Raw genomic sequence first — 23,105 nt, 5'->3', positions numbered from 1 at the left:
AAGTCATGGCAACTGTGAACTTGTTGGTTTTTTCTGGAACATAGCCGAATATTATCAAAATTGACTTTTTGAATTGTATTTTATTATCTCAAGTTGTTGATATGCAAGATGAGAAGAGATGCTTTGAGACTTATGCTTTCTTTCCTTTTAGATTGCTTTTCTTCTTCCGTTTTAACTAGCATCTGTCAGTCTGCAGCTTTATCCAGTTCTCGCCTTGGAAACGAAAGAAGAATCTTTCATTGCCACCGTAGGGAGTGTGCATGTTGCATCAGATGTTTCTTTCCTTGAGACCAACTGCTTCAGATTTTGCTTTCCTTGCACTGTAGGGAGGACTACACTGGTTCACAAATGCTGTTCCACGATTGAAAACTAAGAATGTTTGATGCTGTGCCACAAACTGTTGTGATAAATACCAACCATCAAAGCAGTCGAAAGATAGCATGGAGCCCAAGAATGGAAATGCATTTACCGTTACCAGTAACGAAAGATTAGGACCACCAAGCATACCCTCCAAAACTATTTGGCATTATATAACTTGCTGCAGGCAGTATTATTAGATTTAGCAATCTGGTTTTGAGATCAAACTATATCAGTGGGTTGTGAGCTCTATTCATCTTCTCCACATGCAAGCTAAAGGAATAACTGGCCAGGAATAACCTAAAAATCAAACCATATCAGTGGGTTATGAGCTCTATTCATCTTCTCCACATGCTAGCAAACAGTAAAAGATTGATAACAGATTAAAAAAGCAGGGTTAGAGAAAAATTAGGATGTAAAATAAACTTCTCTAGTTTATTTGATCAAGGCAAGTTACATCATCAACAGGCGACTTTTGCCCGGGAGATACAGACCGTGTCGATGACATCATCATGAGGGACCGAGGATCTCTCGCAAAGAAGCTCTGAGAGTCACCTTCCGAAGCATCAAGCATGTTAGTTGTATACTCCTTTTGCCTAACCAAGAAGCTGTCTGCAAAATGATTTCCCCATATGTCGTAGGTGAACTCTTTTCGGATGCCATCATTTTCCTCCATTTTTATGGCTTTATCCTTGCCGCTCTTAGGCCCTGGAGCACGAGCAGATGGTGCAATTGGAGAATTTGTGGCTAAGGCACTAGGAGCAGTGACACAATGAGCAAACCAAACAGATCCTGAAGAATTGACAGAAGGTGACGATGTAGTTTGGTTCCCAGCCGATTTTGCAGTCACTGGAGATTGCTTACGATGCTCCTCAGTTTCCGATACTCTTATTCCTATGACATCTACTGCATCATGTTTCTTCTGCTGTTTCTGTTCTGACGGTACTCCAGCAAATAGGGTGACACCACTTTTAGGAGAAAGAGGCCATGCTTGCTTTGGAGTGGAGGCACTGGGGGACAGGGGTGATGATGGTGTAGAATTCCCGCTCTGACTACTAGAAACTTCTAGTTTTGCTGCAAATCCACTTCCGATGGTCCTTCTCTTTCGTCTTCTTCCTTTTTCTTTAACAACTCTTATGGTGAGAGCACCACTTTGCGGCACTTCTAACATATTGTAGTTGTCAAAAACTTCTGCAGGTTTAGCTGTTACTGTCGGTGGCGAGAATGTGATATCCTTCTGATGAATAAAACCTTGCTTCTCTTCTGTCTTCTTAGGGCTGTCAAGCGCAATGTTGTGACATAAATGATACTCATTGACAATTTCAGCCTTATGGTTCTCATCTTCACTATATGATCTGCATATTATGAAAGTCATGAAGCAAATGTAAATATGGACCGATATGTTCCCTCATATAAGAAGAAGAAATTAATCTAACTGACCTGGATATTTTTGCACTACGAAGGTGAGAAGTTTTTCCAGCCTTGCTTGTGGTGTTTGCGCTTTTATCAACCTTGACATAATATTCTTCAGTATCCAAAAAAAAGAAGTGCGGAACAATGCAGATCAACAACAGAATAAGTGTTGAAACAGCAGCAAATACAAGTAAAGATGCTTTCCAATGCACTGTTTGAAAAAAAGTTTTCCTACAAAGGTTGAGCATATAGACAGGAAGGCTTGCTTTCATAGGTACTACAAAGATGCCGGTAGCTAATGCTAGCTCAAGATCCCTGTGAACAACATTTGTAGAAAAGTCTGCTTCGTATGAAATTAGGAGCCTCACTGATTCCCCTGGTTCTAGAGTAAAACTTTTGCATTTCTGTACCCTAAACCCGTCCAGGGCACAATCAGTTCCTGAAATTTGCAGTTTCTTCACCTCAAGAGGAAGTTCACCAATATTTTTTGCATATATCTCCTTGGATAGCCGATGGCTGCATAAAGAACTAGTGTTTTCAATATGGGATAACAATTCTGCAGCGGACATGTTAATTGGCAATTGAAAGTTGAATTCAAGCTTCCTAACAGGTTCAGACCCCTCAAGAAGGATGAGCAAATGTGACCCACCAAGTGCTCGAATAGGTAACCATTCTACACCAGAAAGATTATTCCTTATCAAAGCTGAGCTTCTCCATGTACATCTATTTGAGGGACGAAAGATGACTGGCCCAAACAATGCACTTTCAGAAGGATGTACAAAGGCCTCAGTTATTGCTGAATCTGACGTTGAGAACCCTAATCTAGTTTCTAGAGAATCAATCTTAGTAAACCTACTCGATAATGTATGCTCATATAGTTCATCAGCAGATTTGCACTGATCAATGACCTCTCCTGAGTTAAGCACGAGTTGCATTATAACAGGTTGCTGGCTAGGATTATGTATAGAGATCCATTTAGAGAAATGGCTCCCAACAGGAACCACTGGAAACAACAGCTCATCTTCTTCGAGGACAGAAACCTCAGTTACAGTGCCTTGAGATTTCCAGTTTGTAAGTATCAACTCATCTGCTTCAGATGCTTCCGGGAGTTTTGGCTGCAAGTAGTAACATACAACCTACTTAAATTACCAGAAAACAATAAGAATAACAAGATATGGCAATACACCAAGATAATTATATGGCATATAAATGACCACAAAGTTTCATCAGAATTGCTCATGAAGCAAGCCAGACATTCCAGTTTGAGTCTCCAAAAATATTCATAGTCATGCATAATCTATGAATATTGAACTCGTATTTCACTAAAACAATTTCTTTTAGAAGAATTTTTAATAACTTAGACCTTGATTTGCGATGTAGCAGCCAATCACAAAATGCCAATTTGATCAAACTTTAATTCTTAGTTATATTACAGGCCATGAATCTTGATTAGAAACATATGATTTGTAACAACTATACTTTGGCACATACGTTGTTGCATAACATACTTAACAAACTTTATGGCAACAATGAAGATAAATTACAACCATTGTCGTTACAGGTGTTAGAAAGAACATACTAACAGTCCACTAGAAAAGCACTGAAACCCTGTTATGGTACTTCAATGATCTAGTATATGGTGGAGGTGTGATTCTAGAAGAGCTAGCATAACAAATCAATGTTGAATTGCCACCAAAACTACATATACTAAAGAATTTAAATATCAATATTTCACTATAAACAATAAGAATGACCATGCTATTCTCAACCACCATTCTAAGCCCTCAAATGGTGTGAAAAGTCTTATAAAATCCCCACAGTAATCCTCAGGAGGCCACACCTGGCACATCAGGGGCAACTATCAAGACCATACTTATTATTACCTTGGAAGTATTTTCGTGAAGTAACTACCTTTAGTAAGGTGAATTATTTCTGTCTGCTGTAAAAGAAACATAACTACGACTCGCAGTGCATTACATCTAGTGGTCAGTTATCTTCACCTTAAAGCATAAGTTGTCTAATATTAAAAAAGGCATACTGCTATAGATCCAAACAACACTAGCTTGTAGTACTCATTATGCAATCAAAGATACGCAGACCTTTTATGGGTTGGTTACACCATGTATGGATTATTCCAGCAAGTAAATGGAATACATAGTGCATGAAAGGTACAAAAAATAGAGGTAAGGATGGTCAAGATAGAAATAAATATATGGCACCAAGAATCCATCACGTAGACAAAACACTAATAATAACACTCACTGAGAGGTGAAACATTTAATAAAAAGAACCAATTGTTGCATCCTAGTTGTTCCAATTTCTGAACATCCTTTTCTTTTATTTGTTGTGCTTGCTTCAAGAAAGAGGTAAGAGATGGTGGGGTTCTTTTTATTGACACATTCTTGTCTCCCACTTTTCTATATTTCTCTTAGTGATTCAACATTTCTATTATCTTTGCCACTTGCCAAACATTACATTTACAACAACAATATACAACTCTTAAATTCATATTCAGCCCCTGGAAGCTGATAATTTGTGCATCTTTTGTTTACTTAAAATATTATTCAAATATTATATAATACTAGATAGGTCGTCAAATGAGTACTTTGTTGCCTAATTTTACTACTTCAGATTGCAAATCATAGAACCGATTTCTATAAATCTAAACCTAATTAGCCACATATTTTTCAGCATATGGCCCAGAAGCTATGCAGATACCTATATGCCAACATAGCACAGCCTCTTCCTGGAGCATTTAGTATAGATGTAAACTGAAGTCACCCCTCAATCTTAGTTACATTTGTTAACAGTGGTGTAGGGAACATGACAAGGAGAAGTTGTTGACAGCTTTAAATTTCTTCACAAACTAATTTGACATCAAAAGAGATATATTTAAGAGAAAGGATAAAGTAAAGTTGACCTTAAGTGATTATTGATAACAGACGATTTGTATAACCCTGATTATCATCCATATGTCATGCAGAACATGAAGAAAAAAGATAGTGTCAAATTGCAACAACAGAAGCAGGCAAATAATCAGGATGGCATAAGATAATGACATGGATTAGGGTGGTAATGATCTGTTCCTGCTATTGGCAAGAACATTGAAAGATTAAATGAAGAAAAATTCAAAATTTTGATAGTAATTTTTTCCAACATAATCATGAGCATATCTGTCATGGAAAAATGACTCAAAATGGTCAAAATGAAAGTGAAGTAATGACAGTCTATGCTAAGTCTCATTAATGAGTTATAATAAGGCGAAATATGCAAACAAATTTGAGAAAAGCCTATTGTGCTCAAATGAACTCTTGGTAAATAGAAAATAGTTACTGATTTAACAAAGAAAGAAAATAGGGAACGGCTAGGGCATTAGAACAGGAAGAACTGTATTACGTTATTTATTGAAAAAGAGTCTTTATGCTTAAAATAAACTGCGATTTGGATTGTAATTACAAAATAAAACACTTTCCTGAACATGAACAAGATAGTACAAACTACAAAGAGAACCAATGACATGAAGGAAATTGCCGCATTAGAAACAGAGACATGCATGTACTCAAAACTATATGACACCTCAAGTACAAGAAATCCAAAGTGTCTGTGCAATGGTCCTTAAGAAAGAAAAGTGTAATGATGATTGTCAAAGAGAGTAAGAAAGAGTAAGGACATAAATTAATCAATAAATAAGGAACAAGATCTCTGACGAATAACCTATGTGAAAAAACATCCACAAGCAGCAAATGATATATGAGAAGGAACAAAAGGTACAAAATTGATTGAGAATTGCAGATAACCTTCATTTTCTGTTGAAAAAGACAAAAGAACAGTCCCACGAGACCCCCAAAGAAAAAACCATATTACCTTCATGGCAAAGGATGCATCAGCAAGGCTTTGTAAAGATCCTATTCTTGCATTTGTATATTTTTCCTCTTCATCATGTGATAGCCCACTAATATATGAGCCATCTGTCACAATGATGCCTGAGCCATGATCACTATTAGAATTGGCATAAACCACGTCTAGGCATGGAATCTTGATCACTGGATTGGCAGTATCATTCGTCACTATTAGTAATTTACATTCCATATTTTCAGTAGGCATATTAGGCACATTTTTCTGTGGAATAACGGGACTAGAATAACTAACCAAAGCTATTTTCGTTAAAGTTCTGGGAAAAAGCAATAACCCTTCCTTATATCTAACTTTGAAGAACTTTGAGCTCCTTGTAGTCTCACTAACGTTAATCAAACTAAGTAGGTCCTCTCCATCATTTCTCAAAGAGATGATAACAGTCTCCCTCTTGTTGCAGGTCTCAAGAGACTCAATATCTAAAGAAATTGAACCATTTAAATAACTAAAATTTGTGTTACTATGCACTTCTAACTCCAAAGGAAGAACAACTGCATTCATTCTATCTTTGGTGGAACTCCACATTTTTAAACAGATAGCTCCAAAAATCTTTCCTTCTGTATAAGGCCACAATCTCATCTCTAATATTGGCTCAGTCTTGTGAGCAGATAGATCCCACTGCTTCTGCGGTCTAATATCCAGCCATCTCAAAACCAATTTACTATTCTCCACTCTGAACAATTTGTTATCAGTGAGAAAATAGTCAAGCTCAGTTGACGACTGCTGCAATGCATCCATTTGACAAACAACATGCACAGATTGGTCTGTTTGTCCAGCTAATGAAACCCATGCACTCACTTCCGCCACGTGAAGGACATCATCAAAGGGATTATAAATCGACAAGTTCCTAATCAGACTTTTACCGGAAGGAATGCTAATTCCTACTAAAGGCTCTATCTTGTAGGGGGACTCAACAGCTACTCCTCTAGCTTGAATTATGAAACCCCCAAGACTCGTCTGGAGAACTAGATGTGCTGATGATGAACCCACCCATCTTGGCAAGAAAATGAAGGCAATCGAAGCAGACTCACCCGGTGCCAATTGTAGCTTCTCGAAATTATAAGCATAGTACTGGGGGTCAGTACTAAAAGGACCGTAAACATCCAAAACACCATTCTTGTATGCGTTCTTCACAGTCAAGAACGCCATCGAAGGGGTGTACAGACTATTTTCCCCCCAATCTAAAAAAGGAGGACTTATCTCCACAGTCACAGATGAAGAGCCATTGAAAAGGCCCGAATAGATATCTTTGTCATGGTCGTCGAGGCCAGCAGTCATCATACTCAGCGTCCTAATCCAAACATCGGGAACAAGCGGCGCCATACACGAGGCAACATCATCCCCACCGCTATTCTTCCCACCGGAGCTCGGCCCGCCGTCGATGCCACCCGTCGTGTCCACCAGACGGCAAGAAACAGCACCTCCACTGACCATCTTGTAAGCTGCAACACTTCCCGATCGCCACTCCGAGCTCGCGCAGCCCTCCCGAGCATCAAAACCAGGTTCTTTGCAGCTGTCCTCTTTCAGAGACCCAAAACCCCTTAGGGTGGAAGGAAAGCAAAAGGAAGTAGAACCGGAGCAGATATCCCGAAGCGAACCATCCACGCAAGAACCAGAAGCAACCGATACGCTGAACACAGTCGACAAGCAAAGAACCAAAACGAACCCACCAAGAGATGGACGAAGCCCCTTCCGCCGCCGCAACGATCGCCTGAAAAGGGAAAAGACAGCCAAAAGGATTATCGCAACCATCGGCATCCAAAAAAGTACCAAATTTGACGGTGAAATCCACGCCAAGAAGAAAAGAAGAGGAAAAACGCAATCTTTTGGGTGGTTTGGAGCTTTCGAGAGGGCCCAACTCTATCCAAAAGAAGAAGAGATGGATGATTCAAAAATAAGCAAAAGAGCAACATATTAGCTATCGGGATATGGAGAAGAAGGAGAGAGGGGGAAAGGTTACAGAAACTGAGCTGGAGTAGGAGGGAGGGAGGGAGGGAGGTGAGGTGAGGTGAGTGTACCGTGAGGGGGAGGGGACGTAAGCAACAGCGTGTGCCGTCGATCGGTGATGCATCATGATGGGGTGAGAGGCATACGGCGACCCTGCGGCGTCCGGCCGCTTCCGGTCGGCGGAGAGAAAGATGAGGCGGACGAGGAGGAGGGAGACTTCGAGGAGATGGCCGAAGCGAATAAGAATCCACCCTTTTAACGAGTATTTTTATTGCATGTCAAAATGACACTCGTGTCCCTCCACGCAATTGACACGTGAGTATCACGTGCGAATGGGTGGGTGGAAATTTGAATTGCGTTGGCTTTGCGCTTTAATAAAAGAAGAAAAATGAATATAATGGAATAAAGCTTAGCGATAGGGACTGAGATAACTTAAATTTCATGGTTATAACTTATAGAAATAAATAGAAAATATTATCCAAGTGATATTGATTTTCTTATGAACGATGTTAAATAAAATAAAAAGCATAAAACATATGGAAATAGAAATTTGGCTATGGGGGCCTTTTTGGATCCAAGAAAAAGGTGTATTAATATGAAGAATTTGCTGTCTTATAATAAGCAAAAGCTCGAAGGTTTGGTAGTGGATAGGGGGATGAGGGTAGGAAAACCTCCTTTTTGTTTTTGGACTGTCATAGCATAAATGATTTATAATGTCTCTCATCATTTCTCTATTAGGATCTGTGATGCCATCTTAGCAAGCATTTAGTTTAACATTAAACAAAACTAATTAGATATGAAAAGCTTGAACCAATCGGGATGCTAATTTCTCTTAATTTGGTATTAAATCTTAAGACCATAAATTTCACATGTGTTGACTTTATGCATCATAAGTGTCACTATAACACTATAAAAAAAGCTTAGGTCTCCAGAGTGACATTTGAAGCGAAGGTGGAACCTTATGTTTAAGTTTCTTAAAACCTTATATCCAAAAATTTAATGCATCATATAGAGTTGAATTAATTTTAATTTTTTATATTATGCAAAGATATTTATATTAAATTTAAATTTATTTTGCCAAAACAAAAAGGGGTGTCCAATTTTGACTTTTCACCATGCGCAGTGGACTGATGGAATTCAGCCGGCTTCGTCGGACGCTGGCAGTCTGGCGGCGGTGTCACGGCCAATACAATCGTTAACCTACCGTTGACGGCACAGATCACCTTCACTAATAAATCCGAGTTATTTTCATTCAAATATTTCACTTCATTTTAAACTCATAGAATATATATATATATATATATATATATTATCGGTCGTTATTCGATCAGTGTGATGGAGGTGGCGCCCGCCGTCAGAGCGGCTCCGTTAGGTCACCTGACATGTTCCCCAGATAGAGGGTCCCATTGCTGGTGCACGTATAGATGGTCGGAGGAAGGGACCCGCACGAGGTGAGGTTTCCTGTTGGCTTGCGGCGGGACGGGGCCCAGGGGATCGGGTGGGGCTGCGCTCTGCCATCTGAGGTACTCGAGTAACCCGACCAATGGTTTTCAGTGGGGAAAGGACCCCATCACGAACGCAAGGGGACCCGCGACCACATGTTGACTTCCTCGCTTTCGGACGGACGGTTCCCACCACCCGCGCTTTTGGACGAACCAATAAATGCTTTTCGCCGTTCTGGATTTTTCCTTTATCCAATTCATTCATATTATATATAAACTACCTATCTATTTTACATCTTTTTTTTCCTTATTAAAAAATAAGGAAAAAAAAGATGTTACAAACCCCATAATGTAGTGTGAAAATATTATAAACATAATGTTGTTACAATATTTTTTTATTGCATTATAACTTTTTTCTGCTATTGTTGAGAACAATATAAAACTAGTAGTTGTTCCTATGGATTGATCGATAAGAAATAAAATATTTAAATATTAGGGGAAAAAAAAGTGAATTTTGGAAATGAGGAATACGTATTGGGGAAAACTCAAAAAAGAAAAGACTTCTTTCAAGAATTTACTTCATTAACAAACAGGGAGGATGACTACCCACACAAATAATAATTGACCCAAGTGGATTCTGATTTGTGACACTTCAAGACTACATTAGAAAATTCAAGTGGATTTGCGTCACTGGGATTAATCTGTTGTCATGTTGCCCATTCATTCGTATTCTAATTTGTGCCATTTTGACATTGTGTATTGCACTCCATTTGTGCTATGATTAAAAGAAAGAAACCCAAATTCCTTCATAAAAAAAGAAGGAAAAATCTCAATTTGTAAGCATTCAATCTTATACGAGCGGCAGAATAACAATAAATAGAGATGACAGAGTGCAATTACACAGTAGGTATATATATTTGGAAGTCATCAAGCCACACCAGTCATGTTCTTTGACCGATAAGAGAGACATATTTGATTGACAAAAACACCTACGTCCTCCTTCGATTGAGTCCCTGTCCACAAAAAGGTTTAATTTATGTCCCTTTCCTTAAGAGACTTAGCTTAATAAAATCCACCATACAACTGAGTTCTGTGTCATCAAGGAAAACACAGTTCCGTCCGATAAACTTCTCACTCAAAGAGGGAGAGAACAAAGAACAATTTCTAGTGCTCATGGATTGATACAAAGGTTGGACACAAGAACACTTACAAAGCTTGGAACTAAATCTCTTAATTCGATAACCATAAATTCCAAAAACTCAAATTATTAGGAAAGGATTCAATATATCGGATTAGGCTTACAAAATGTACATCTGGGTATTTATAAGCTGGAGTTTGAGCCAGACATAAGGGCCCAATATATTTATAAACTTCATCATTTGCAATAATTAGTTCCAATTCCAGGCAAAATCACAAGTTAATACGATGATAATCCAGGCAATTGACAAGTAAAATTAGCTACACATTGAAATTGTTCCCCTGTCAAAGTAACCACATTTAATTGATGCAAACTCTTGTCAACTCAAAATGATAAGTTTTAAGTCAAAAAGTTATTACACTAAACAGGCAAGTCAATAATGTGACTGCTTCAGTTTGCTAATCTTTCAAAGGATTTGCAGTTGAGATGCTCTGGACTCGAGTAACTATTCATGGAAAATGACCTAACTATTCGACCACAAGGAGTCCTTTCAACATCAAGTTCAGCAGCTTGCCTTATCTTTTATGAATCAACCATGTACCATCATTTAGTTCTTTCACAACAATAATCCTTGTCCTAACACATGTTAAGCATATACTTTCACACAAAAGCAAGCTAGTCATAATTTTGACAAATCTTATACTTGGGGAAATTCTAGTTCAAACTTGTTAGTTTAAGCACCATATAATAAGGCTTTTGACTGACTCACCACCTACCATTGACCAATACAATTATGTTGGATTCTTTCTGAATCAGCAACAAAGTATCTCTTATTTCACTTGCTGTTGGTTGCCATATAATGCAGAAGCCCCATAGGATCCTGCATACATGCTTGGGCAGTAGCCCTCAATATATATGCCATTCCACTTTCTGCCATGTTGAGCTGTTGATGGGCAGCAACAGCATCAATATATCAGATGGATTGGTCTGTCAGCACTCCCAATTTGGATGAAGGATAAAACCTTCCAGGTTTTTGCTACACCAACTTACTAATCAGGCAAAAGCACAATCTCATGGGCAGCAACAGCATCAATAGATCAGATGGATTGGTCTGTCACCACCCCCAATTTGGATGCAGGATAAAACCTTCCAGGTTTTTCCTACACCAACTTACTAATTAGGCAAAAGCACAATCTCATGGGCAGCAACAGCATCAATAGATCAGATGAATTTGTCTGTCACCACCCCCAGTTTGGATGCAGGATAAAACATTCCAGGTTTTTGCTACACCAACTTACTATCGGGCAAAAGCACAATCTCATGGATATGATCAAAGACATTTATCTCGTTAACATGATCAAACATGTGCAAACCAAAGAAGAGCAATCAAAAGTCTTCCATTTCAATAAGGCTAAAATTTTTACTATGATCTGAAATGAAATTTGGATTGTTTTAAAGACATTGAACTGGTCTGTGAAGATTTCAGCAGCAAAGCAGAGCCCTAACTTGATCTCAGACAATCTCCTAGATTTTGAAGAAAATGAAACAAGAAACATTCTTCTGCAAGACTAATTCCTCTTGCAGAAAAGAGTAACAAATGCTCTAGATTAGAAGTTTGAGACTCAATACCTACTTATTTGCAGGATCGGCAGATGCACTATTTGCTTGAAAAAAATTGTACCATAATTGTACATAAGTTGGAAGAAAACAAACTAATAGCATAAGTTTGAGACTCAATACCTACAGTCAAAAAGCTTGAGACCACTATAATTCCCAACTGGAATGATAACGGAGACAATTGCATGCTCAAATTTTGGAAACTTGTTTAGTTTCATTTTTAATTTCTGATAGATCTTCTAACACCTATCAACATCGGGTACAGATTATGAACAAAGAGATACTTCTTTTTAGCTTTTTCTCCGTGCAGTAAGTTTTGAACATATTGATACTCCAAATAACTCCCACAAGACAATTCGAAGCATTTGGGAGATTTTAATTCATCACATCACATCAATCAAAGAGAGTCGAGTAAGTTTCTTAATTGAAGAGGGGAGAACGATGGGAGCTGGAGTCAAAGCACAAGTCCTGACCTAATCGGCGTGGCCGAAGCAGCTACGTAGGTAGTTCTCCTCCATCCAGTATTGGAGGTCCTCTACCCAGATCGTCTGCTTCTTGTCCTCCGCCGCGGCATCCCGGCCCTGCTGATGGCGCCTCGATTTCGACGGAGGAGGCCGTTGTGGAGGCGTGGGCACTGGTGTGGAGGAACGAAGGGCCGCTTGCGGTGATCGAATCCAAATGCCGGCCTGGGAAACCCTGTTATCGTCCCACACAAAGGAGTAAATGATTCCTTTGGGTGCGCTCGCCAACTTCTGTTATCTATTTGTTATTATTGTCATTATAATTAGCATACAAATAGGGGGGAAGAAAAGGATTCCACGCTCGCTCAGGCGCGCGGCGGCAGATTCCATTTTCCTCCATAATGGGCCCCACGTTATTACGCGGGCCCCACAGAACCTCTCATCAGATTCGGACACGTCACCAGAATAACAAACACTTTCTTTTTGGTTCAACGTGGCAACGAATCCGATCCCGAATGACTCAGTCCGATCGGACTCCCCAATCCCGTCATTCCCCAATCCACTTTTCGGGGATGCGGACAAGTGCCAGCAGTGATCGAAGCTGCTTTACCGGCTAGATTGGCGGGGACTCGGCGGCGTTGGACGGCGACGGCATGGTCCCGTTGGCGGTGATCCTGAGGCGGCAGATGTCGTGGGAAAGGATCGAGAAGCCGGACGTACTCTACGAGGCGGCGAGAGAGAGCAAGAAGGGGGAGGACTTCACTCTCGTGAAGACCGAATGCCAGCGAGTTCCCGGGCATGGTGACACCACGGTCTCGGTTCCTGCGGTAATAAACCTTCTGACTCACAAAGTTCATATTTTGGATAGTCTCTTTTGTATTTGTAGGATTTGACTGCAGAAGAGGTAACACAATCTCAGTTCTGTACTTAAGAGTTTCAGTCTACAGAAGAGGTAGGGATTTTTCGCGGCGGCGATGCTGTTAGATCTTTTTTTGATATATGTTGGCTTGAGAGAGTGTTGGTAAAGCTGATCGATTCCCTTAAGGGGTTCAGACAATTGTTGCTTGAACTTTCAATGTGAGAGGTCATCGGGACTTTGGCTTGTTGGTGTGCTTCAACTGTGTAGCCAAGATCAGCTCTTTTTCTTGTATTAGCTACTGTTAGAAACTTGATATGCTTAAATCAATTATATTGATGTTGCTTAATGTATCACTTACTATCAAGAGCTTCTTGTGTTTAGGCTATGTTTGCTTTGGCTTGCAGAATATGTTCACTGGAGTTTTCTTTTTCTTACAGCTTTTTGATGGTCACAACGGGTTTGAGCAGCTGCTATATACTCCAAGGAGAATCTCTTGAACAATGTTTTAAGTGTCATTCCATCAGATCTTAGCAGGAATGAGTGGATTCAAGCGTTTCCAAGAGCTTTGGTTGTAGGATTAGTTAAAACTGATAAAAATTTCAAGGAAATAGGTATGAGCGAAATTATGTATTGACTTATTGGAGCTTACATATGCTACAACTGATTAGTTATCTTCTACAGAATAACTTCCAGAGTATAACACTTGTGACCTATGTGGAGCACCTTAGCTCGGCAGACTAATGCTTACCATGAAGAAACATCTTCTAGATTATAATTTCTCTACGAGGAACTGATGCAGTAATATGCATCATTTTCTCAGCTGGTGTTTCTGCTTCATTAACATCTCTTCTTTAATTTCCATCTTCTGCAGCATCCTTTTTTTCAGCGTTCTAGCTGACAGATATATCCTTGGATATTCTTGCACACAAGTTAATGACTTTTGTCAGAACTGGTTCTGGGAAGGCATTGCTGGTGTTTCTGAGCTTGTATCAAATAGTACAGTGTACTAACTAGTAACATGGTACAAGTTTAATAGATCAGCATAAACATATTAGATCCGTATGGTATTTGCTGTAGAAATGGAATTATTAACAACATACTATAATATATATATGTGCAATTGTCAGCAGTCAGCAGCATGGAAACAAACTAAGCAATACATCTTATTCTTCATTATTCGCACTTTTCTAGCTTTGTGATGCTTTTTCAAGTCTCTATATTTCGTTTTATTCTTAGAGTTGTTTATCTTTCTGTTATAACAACATATGTTCCAAGACAAGAAGACAGAGCAGTTCTGCATTCTATTTAATATTGTAAGGCACCAATGAGTTTCTTTTTCTTTTTTCTTTATTATTTTCCACCCCCTCTCTTGCTTTCATTTTTTTTCAGTGTTTTTATGCATAAATGAGCAAGATGCTATTACTGTTTATTATATAAAGGGCAAAACAAATTTCGTCTGTAAGCTTGTAAACCTATGAAGCATGAATGCTACAAAATGTTTGTCATGTCAATGCTGATAATCACATGTGGAATATTTCAAAAGAATAAAACTTTTGGATACATCTACTTTATTTTAACATTAATGTGTTTTATGCACTCCAAACAATTATATCAAATATAATATCTCAGAACATAATGAACATTGGTAGTTTTTGTGTAATTTGATTTTTCACTTAACATTTTGTGTATTTTTTAATGTTCTCTAGATGTTTGTCATTATTGATTCAAGTTTCATAGATGATGGCCATGGATTGTCTAGATTATCTAGTCTACCATAGAAATTGTAAAAAAATGTCAGATCATATACTTGTATTATCTGCTGTGTTCCTGATATATGAGTCTTGATTTTATAAAAGAAATTGTCATGTCAGCATGAGAGTGTGATATTAAGTTTCTAAGGAAATTATCTTGCCTTCATCTAGTCTCTATTTAAATATTTTCCAGTATGGCCCTCTTTGGTGCTGGCCTGGTGGCTTGTGCCTATCAATCAAAATTGTTAAGGTGTTGAAGAGGGAGAGGAGAAAAATTAAAAACCAAAAGATAAATCCATCAGAGATTAACAATCAAAAGAATATACCAGAAGTCGATGCAAGATTTAACGTGGTTCGATAATTTTCATCTGCATCCATGGAGAAAACAAAATTCTTCAATATATGAGATCAATTACAAGACCCTTGAATCATCCCCACTCAAACATGAATTCTCTTGCACACCTCTCTCACATAAACCTGAAGAATTTTTCTCTCAATCCTTTCTAGAAACCCTAAAGAATACCTTAAGGAGCAATCAAAGTGCCTTGACTTTTCCTCTCTAAGACTACTTCACTAAAGAATTTCAATTTAATTAGGATTCTACTAACTAATTTGAATACAATTAAGACTCCTAAAAGTACTAACACAAAGTCTTGTATACAATGCCTCTTATATCACGGTACAGTTTGAGTTCAATTTTCAGGAAGCTGTGCACACAGTGGGACTTCAAGATGATACTACATCCATTGTGGTTGACATATTACCATCAGAGAAAATATCACCTTCTTTTCCACCCTTTTAGAGGCCAGGAACAAGTGTATTTAAGAATATGTTCCGCTGAGGATCTTCTGAATCATCATTATTTTCAGATAGAGACTATTCTGAAGCAGATATGGTTGAAGAAATATTTATGGGTCCCCAGTCCTTGCTCAAAGGTCAGTGTACTGCAGCAAACCCTGACTTAACAAGATTTAAGCTTGAATTCTATAGTATATACGAAACTGCTAGTTTAGATTTCAGTTCAGTTTGTTTATTGTTTTGCCGCATATCATCTTTTCACTGTGAGTGTTACTCTTGCATATTTATATTGTTATGTCCATCCAGCAAAAGTGATGGGGTTCCTTGTGAAACACGAGTTTGCAAATTTGCATATATCTTGAAGTCATTCAAAGGTTTTCCTTAGGTATTATTTGATTTCAAGGACTAGTTATGTATTATCAATCTTTAGTATAGCCCAATCAAACCACCTGCTACCCACCTTCTGTAAGGTAGATTATGGCCTAAGTAAAAAGGTCATTATAGTTGAACTCAAATATTTGGGAATATGTGTTTGTTGCTCATGCTGATCTCAAGAGAAATAAACAAGATACTGGAATACAGAATGTCTTGTGGTGTTTTCCATGATAACCACTATGGATTGGCATAATCAAGTTGCAGCCTATCATGTGGCTTAGAGTAGGAAGGGAGAAGCTGGAGGGGCACAGGAATTCATAGATCCTGCAAATGTAATGAGAGGAGCTTTTGTGAATAAACATAGACCTTCCTGCTGTTTAATTAATGTCACAAGGATTACTTACCATCAAATGAAGACCTTCCTGCTGTAGAAACTCCTGCTAGGTTATATATATACATATAGATCAAGACAAAGAGGAGCTTTTTGTGAAAATTTGTGCTTGTTTATGCAAGTTGATATGATCTGCAACAGTTAAAAGGTCAAGTTATCAACAAGTAATGTGCAATGGCAGGTTAGATCTAGAATATCCAGTGTGTACCATGTTCAAGATGCTCAACTGTGCTGCTATTTTCCAGTTGGAGATGAAAGCAAGGGAAGGCGTTTCTGCGCATGATGGTTCATCAAGACCTGGAAAAGTGCATCCCCGGAATGGTCTTTTCCTTTGCTCGATTTGTCAAACCAAGAAGGAAGCCATGGAAAGAAGACGTCCATAGGGAGGTATAACCCTTACCATGATTCTTCTGGAGTTCTTTTTACCATATAAATCACTTGATATGTTGTAATATTTTCCCCTCTTTATCCAGATTGTGCCTACACAGATAACTGAATAATCGCTGCAACTGTTGGTATTAATGGATCCTACTTCTGGCACAACCTCATCGGCAGTTCAACAGCTTATCAAGTCAGCTCTCTATGCCTCGGCAGCATGCAAAAGAGCCAGTTCCCCTGCAGATTGCGGTAACTGAGAACATTTTGCTCCCTTTACTCTGAGGCCTTAGTAGATTTGAGATAACAGTGTGTTACTTTGTCATCTTGTGTTCCATATATTCGCAAGAATAGATCGGATTAGCAATTCTTTCCTGGTTATCTGCCATGTACAAGAACCGATGCAGAGGTGTTAAAACGGTCAGTCTGTACTTTGCACCTTTATTGCTTGCTTAAGCAAGCCTTGTTTTCTTAATTCGCTAAACATCGTGGTTATTATATCTCTTTGTTGCTGGTCAGTTGAGAGTGCAAAATTAACAAACAGGTATTGCCTTGCTTAAATGTCCCTCATTTCTCATGTCGACGTTTTTTTTTCATCTTTTCGTTTTATGGCCTCCAAAAATATTGATCTGTCAATAACAAACAGTCCTGCAGGATATCCAATCTGTTAATGGCAAATTCGATCATCAGCCCGACCCGATGTGTTGAAGCTAACCTGACCTGCTTTTGCAAGAGGCATTTAACCGGATTTGGAATCCCAAATTTTATGTGCAAGAAGGTATTTTTATTGAGATGCCTCTGGAACTCAAGTTAGTAAGATATTCCGAGGTCAAAATATAGTATTAAACATGAGAGAGCTTATATTATGCATGAAACTGTCTTAATTCTAGTTCAGTAGCTCTTTATGTGGGATGTTGATATACTGACATGAGCTTATTAGGATCTACATATTAGATTTTGATTGACTAATTAACATTTACAATACCACAACCTTCAAGCTTGTTTTATTATAATTTGGATAAATGTCAGCATATTGGAGATAGTTCTTAGTTCTCTTCCTATATGTTGGATCTAACTTGGAAGAGCCATCCATGAGAAGAAGTGACATAACTTGGGAGTTGGGAAGCCGTTGTCTTGGTTGGATGGATGGCCTTATCGCATTTAAGGATCACAATGTTACACCCTCATGATTTGGACATGCATCTTCCCATGCTTCTTAAAGCCTAGGCAAGATGTTGAAGTCTATTTATCATGGAAATGTAGTTGAGATTTATTTTGTTTATTTGGCCAAATGCTAATTTGGAATTATATACGCTGTAAAAGCTAATCTTCGCACGAAAACTAAGAGTGATGGAAGAACAAACATCTCACCCTCCATCGGAAGTACAACTTACATCCACCAAACTATGATTCCTCTGCAGCACACCAAACTATGATTCCATAGTGCGATAAATGACTCTAAATAATTCTCAAGACGGCAGATGAGATGAGAAACCACGTCGACGTCCTTCACCTCCCATGGTGTCGACATTCATGCACATGAAGAATCAATTATGTCACATCGCCACACGGACAACATCGATGGGTGACCATCTCAATCTGTACTCCTGCATTTAGTAGTTGCTGTTGAGTCCTGCCGCCGTGAGAGCTACACACTCTATGTCACTTACGATATAAATTGAAGTCGATAATAATATACCCATCAAACTCAAGATATCTTCATTAAGATTTAACATAATTATGATCGAATTCTAATCGAATATATATATGAGATGCAGTCTAGTAATAGCTCTAAGAGCTATCTCCATCCACAGATAATTATTTTTAATTTAAAATTTTTTATTATGTCTAAATATTAGATATACCAAATATCATAACCTGACTTAATATAATATTTGATCCAAAATACTTAAGGTGAAATTAATATTAGTATACTCATCGTATCCTTAATAATTTATTATAGTATTACTTATTTTTTTATGAGAGAATAATTGAGAAATGATTGTGTCAGTTATTAATCTATCTATACTTTGCAATAGTATCAACATTATTAATCTATCTATATATATGGATATCTATATATACATATAAAAAATAGATACACATGTAAGGATAATCAAATATTTTTTTAAAAAAAATTAAAATTTTATATATGAAGGGAATATGGAAAGAGAAATAAGTAATCCTCTCACTTAGAAAATTTGAGCCACATATATTCAATGACTAATAAATAGCCTTGATTTGGCTCATAACTTGCAACTTAGTATATTCAAACCTCATCAATTTCACTCAAACTCAATAAAGTAATTTAAATTGATCGTGGTAACCTTAACGAGATAATAGATCAAATCGATCGAGCCACATTATTCCCAAGATTAAATAACAGTCTCCCACATACACATTACATGTATAAGATTTTGGATTCCACTGACCACATGTAATCTCATATATATATTAAATCATCTATTTAGCTTCAGTGGTTTCTGATATCTCGAGAGCAGATTGATTCTGTGCCACCTTCTTCTTTAGCGTTGTCTCTCCAAAGAAGCATAGGCTCACATGGATGAGGTGCTCGGCCATGTTCCATGTCTTTATTGCATGGTGGCGTGGCGCATTCGATGAGGGGGTAAGCGTCGCACATAAGATTAGATCTCCTCTTATCCTCTTTGACCATTCATCCATGTTGTTGGCACCCAACAAAATGGGCTTAGAAGATTCATATCATTATGCCTTGTTCTCATACATAGTCATAAAACTATTGATGATGGTAAGAAAAAAAGAACGGGGAACTTTTTCTAGATTGTATCTTAATTATTATTGTTTCATTAAAAGCTTAAATTTGAAGATGAGAGATGGTCCTTTGATGTCTAATGGGATTGATTAGTCCTAAGAATTGCATTCATACAATGTTCTATTGTGGTCTCCTTCAACCCAATAATAATGCTTGTAGTGGCTTTTGCTTGCCAACTAATTAGGCATGCATGATATCATATATAGATCTTTAAATGACATTTGGGGGAAAAGAATGAGATGAGAAAGAAGCTGGAAGACAGTATAAGCACCGGTGTACATGTCGCGATATCATCACTACCCGTGAAAGGCACCCTTGTGGTTATCTTCTTCATGGCTCCCCCGTGACTTCATCTCCCTGCCATCCAAGAAAGAACCACCGTTTGCTTTGCTCATAAATGTAGTTTAAAGCATCCTATGGAGTCATACGAGATGAGAAGGGTAACTCATCAGAAATCTGGCGACGTGATCTTTCATGCGTTTAGGGTCTCATGTGTTCTTTCGAGTACTGTCATGTCTGGAAGAGGAGAAGCAGTTCACCCTGAGATCATATGGTCTCAAAATAATGACTCGACGGAGAGAGAATCTCTCTCGATGTTTGTTCATGTTTGGAAGAGGAGAAGCAGTTCACCATTGTGGTTGAGTTCAGAGTAGCAGAACTTATGTTCATGAACGTTCACTCTCCTTCTTCTTCTTCCTTATAACGCCAGAGAATGAGGGTGACGACTGCATGGGAATGCATCTCGGGATCGAATCAAAGCCGTTCATTTCTAAGATTCAAAGATTTGCACCGAATCTTGGTGACGTCTGACGTGCATAGCACCTGCGGGGCCCCATTGCGGTGGGGACGCACGTCCGATGGGTAACTTCCGAAGTGACATATCGATTTAATTATACTATTCCTAAATTGCCCTTATAATAATTCAAAATACCGGAAGACCAAATGGACTCTCATTTCGTTTTGCTCAGGGAGTTGGGGTATTTTAGTCCTAAAGGATATAATTTTCCCTCAAATAATAGGATACGTATGTATATATATAAGGCAGAGTCACCGTCTCTGCCGGTGCTGGAAGAGACCGAGGACTTGTCAGCAGCATCTGCTCCAGATACGATGGCCGACGTCGACCGGAGGGCGCCCTCGGGGCTGATCCCGGCCCCCTACGCCGCCGGGCTCCGCCGCCTCTCCGCCCGCGCCGCCCCCGCCCCCTCCCCACGCTCCGGCCTCGCCTCCTTCTCCCCCCTTGCCGACGCCGTCCTCTCCCACCTGCGCGCCGCCGGCGTCACCCTCCTCCCGGGGCTCTCCCCCGCTGAGCTCGCCCACGCAGAGGCTGAGCTCTCCTTCGCCTTCCCCCCGGACCTGCGCGCCCTTCTCTCCCTCGCCCTCCCCTCCGCCCCCGGCTTTCCCGACTGGCGCCAGCCCCGCCGCCTCATCCCCGCCCTCCGACTCCCCCTCGCCGCTGCCTCCCTCCAGATCAGGCGCCGAGCCGCTGGCGCTGATCCAGCCCGCGCAGCCCTCCGCCGCGCTCCCCTCCTCATCCCCGTCTTCGAGCGCTGCTACCTCCCCGTCCGGCCCCCGCTCGCGGGGAACCCGGTCTTCCTCGTCGACGAGTCCCGCATCTCCTGCTGCGGCGTCGACCTCGCCGACTTCTTTCGCCGGCAGTCGCTGCTACCCTCCTCGTTCCCCGCCCCGCCGCTCCGCCGCCAGCTCTCAGCCGCCGAGAAAACCTTCCTGCCGCCGCCCCCACCGTCCGACTCGAGGCGGAGCCTCGACTCCATCGCCGGAAAAACTCCCCGCTGGATCGAGTTCTGGAGCGACGCCGCCGCCTCCGACCGCCGTCGCCAGAGCGCCTCTTCCGCCTCGGACCCGGAGCTGTTCCTGGAGATTCGAGTCAAAAGGCTCCCCGACTGGGTGAGGAGCTACTTGAACCGGATGGGGACGGTGCTGAAGGATGGCGGGTGGGGGGAGGCAGAGGTGGCGGAGATGGTGGAGGTGACGGCGGCGACCAGGTTCTGCGACGGCAGGGGAGACGCGGCGGCGGTCGACGGTCAGGTGGTTCTGGACGCGCTCCTGCTGAAGGCGGTCCGCTGCTCGGACTCGCTCCGGCGGGCGGGGTGGAGTTCCGAGGAGGTCTCCGATGTGCTGGGGTTCGACCTCCGGCCGGAGCAGCGGCGGAGGCCTCCACTGAAGCTACCACCGGAGATCGCCGTCAAGATTGGGAAGCTGGCCGAGGCGGTGTCCCGATCCTGAACTGTAGTACACGGGCTGTATTATCGTAAAAACTATGTATTCTTTTCTATTATTAACAGAAAAAAAACACTGCTTCCTTTAGACAATACTTTTCGTATTATAAGCATGACGAATCTTTTTATCTGTATTATAAATCTGGAAATAGAAGAGGAACATCGAAGTATGCGATCACTGATATCTTTTGGCTTTGTTTTTGTTGGATTCATTGGCCCATCTCTCCCTCGGAGACCGCAAGCTTTGGGAACACAGCAGCAACATAAAAGAGAGAAAGGCTCTTTCTGTTGTTTAATATGACAATTGTAATATATATAGTTCCTGTGATATTATATATATATATATGTATATATATATATATATATATATATGGAGTTCGGAATGAAGCACATAGCGAAGCACGTACCGAGGAAGTGGGTAAGTAACCACCGGTGTATAATATCGAGGCAGTCTCTGTAGCACACGTGCCACCGCTGATGCCGCTGCTGCTGCTGGCCGCACCGTGCCACCATCGCCAACGGTCACCTGCCCGCTGCTACTAGAATACAGAAGCAAATGGCTTTGCCGCTGACTCGTGCACGACTGACACTCTTGGATCCTTCTCACCGGCACTGCTCCGCCATCGGTAACGCATTAGTACTGCAAGCAAGCACCAGCTTCGTCTATGGACAGTCTGTGACCCATCGAGGCTCGCGTGTCCCCCTCGTCGCTGTGTTCGCACCAAGACGCCAAGCAGTCGTGGAGTGCTGTTGTTGGCTCCCCATGTCTCGGCGGTCCTTGGGACGCCGGATGTCGAGGAAGGACAGCACCAGCTCCCGAAATATGTCACAGGTGTTTGATAAAATGACAAGGGTGTTTCTCACCTGGAAGCTTGATCGGCCGTTTCGCGGCAGGCCCAAACGGGCTGCATAGCTTGCTGTTCCTGGTCGGAGAAGACACGGTCGAGTGGACCCTCCGGAGAAAGGGCCACTCGTCTGCTCTTGCAGGGATTCACAATAATAGCAGATGGTAAACATGGCAGACCAAGCTGAGAAAACTGGCTTCCATTGTGTTCTTGCCCTGCTTTCTCTTCACGTCCTGTTGGAGCATGGTAGTGGTTCCCAGTAAAATCATGAAGGCGATTGATTTCTTGTTCAGGAGCCGTGTCTAACCAAGCCATCCCGTTCTACAACTTTGGATAGCAGAACGCAGAATCTGACGGTCTTTGGGCGATCTCAGAATAGGTAGCTTAAACTCC

At 40.6% G+C, this 23,105-nt stretch overlaps 2 protein-coding genes and 1 long non-coding RNA gene across 5 annotated transcripts; 2 read left to right on the top strand and 1 right to left on the bottom strand.

Moving 5' to 3' along the window:
* Positions 1-773: 773 nt before the first annotated feature.
* LOC135607971 (uncharacterized) lies at positions 774-7,856 on the bottom strand. Its single transcript, XM_065100305.1, has 4 exons — positions 7,701-7,856; positions 5,635-7,393; positions 1,798-2,885; positions 774-1,712 (listed from the first exon to the last, which is right to left on the bottom strand). Exons 1-4 carry the CDS (start codon positions 7,754-7,756, stop codon positions 788-790), a joined length of 3,828 nt encoding a protein of 1,275 aa, XP_064956377.1. The 5' UTR covers positions 7,757-7,856; the 3' UTR covers positions 774-787.
* A 4,856-nt stretch (positions 7,857-12,712) lies between these two features.
* Positions 12,713-17,762, top strand: LOC103979219 (uncharacterized). 3 transcript variants are annotated; one of them, XR_010485333.1, is made up of 5 exons: positions 12,713-13,114; positions 13,584-15,832; positions 16,707-16,848; positions 16,935-17,088; positions 17,191-17,762. It is a non-coding gene; the product is annotated as an uncharacterized LOC103979219 (long non-coding RNA). The 3 variants fall into 3 exon arrangements; XR_010485331.1 differs by having other exon boundaries at positions 16,935-17,762; XR_010485332.1 differs by having other exon boundaries at positions 16,643-16,848; positions 16,935-17,762.
* Positions 17,763-20,673: 2,911 nt separating this feature from the next.
* Positions 20,674-22,051, top strand: LOC103979220 (uncharacterized). The gene has a single exon (XM_065097589.1). The coding sequence runs from the start codon at positions 20,738-20,740 to the stop codon at positions 21,872-21,874; it is 1,137 nt and encodes a 378-aa protein (XP_064953661.1). The 5' UTR covers positions 20,674-20,737; the 3' UTR covers positions 21,875-22,051.
* Positions 22,052-23,105: the final 1,054 nt, after the last annotated feature.

Source organism: Musa acuminata, chromosome BXJ2-3 (genome assembly GCF_036884655.1).
Source record: "Musa acuminata AAA Group cultivar baxijiao chromosome BXJ2-3, Cavendish_Baxijiao_AAA, whole genome shotgun sequence".
Taxonomy (NCBI): Eukaryota; Viridiplantae; Streptophyta; class Magnoliopsida; order Zingiberales; family Musaceae; genus Musa; species Musa acuminata.
The sequence above is the reverse complement of the archived record's forward strand: the minus strand, read 5'-3'. Positions and strand labels throughout refer to the sequence as shown.

Excerpts from the sequence above, each read along its gene's own strand:
- LOC135607971 (XM_065100305.1), bottom strand. The coding sequence starts at position 7,756 with ATGATGCATCACCGATCGACGGCACACGCTGTTGCTTACGTCCCCTCC. Across the intron at positions 7,394-7,700 it reads TACGTCCCCTCCCCCTCACG|GCGATCGTTGCGGCGGCGGA; the intron begins GTACACTCACCT and ends TTCCCTTTTCAG. Across the intron at positions 1,713-1,797 it reads CGTAGTGCAAAAATATCCAG|ATCATATAGTGAAGATGAGA; the intron begins GTCAGTTAGATT and ends CATAATATGCAG.
- LOC103979220 (XM_065097589.1), top strand. The coding sequence starts at position 20,738 with ATGGCCGACGTCGACCGGAGGGCGCCCTCGGGGCTGATCCCGGCCCCC.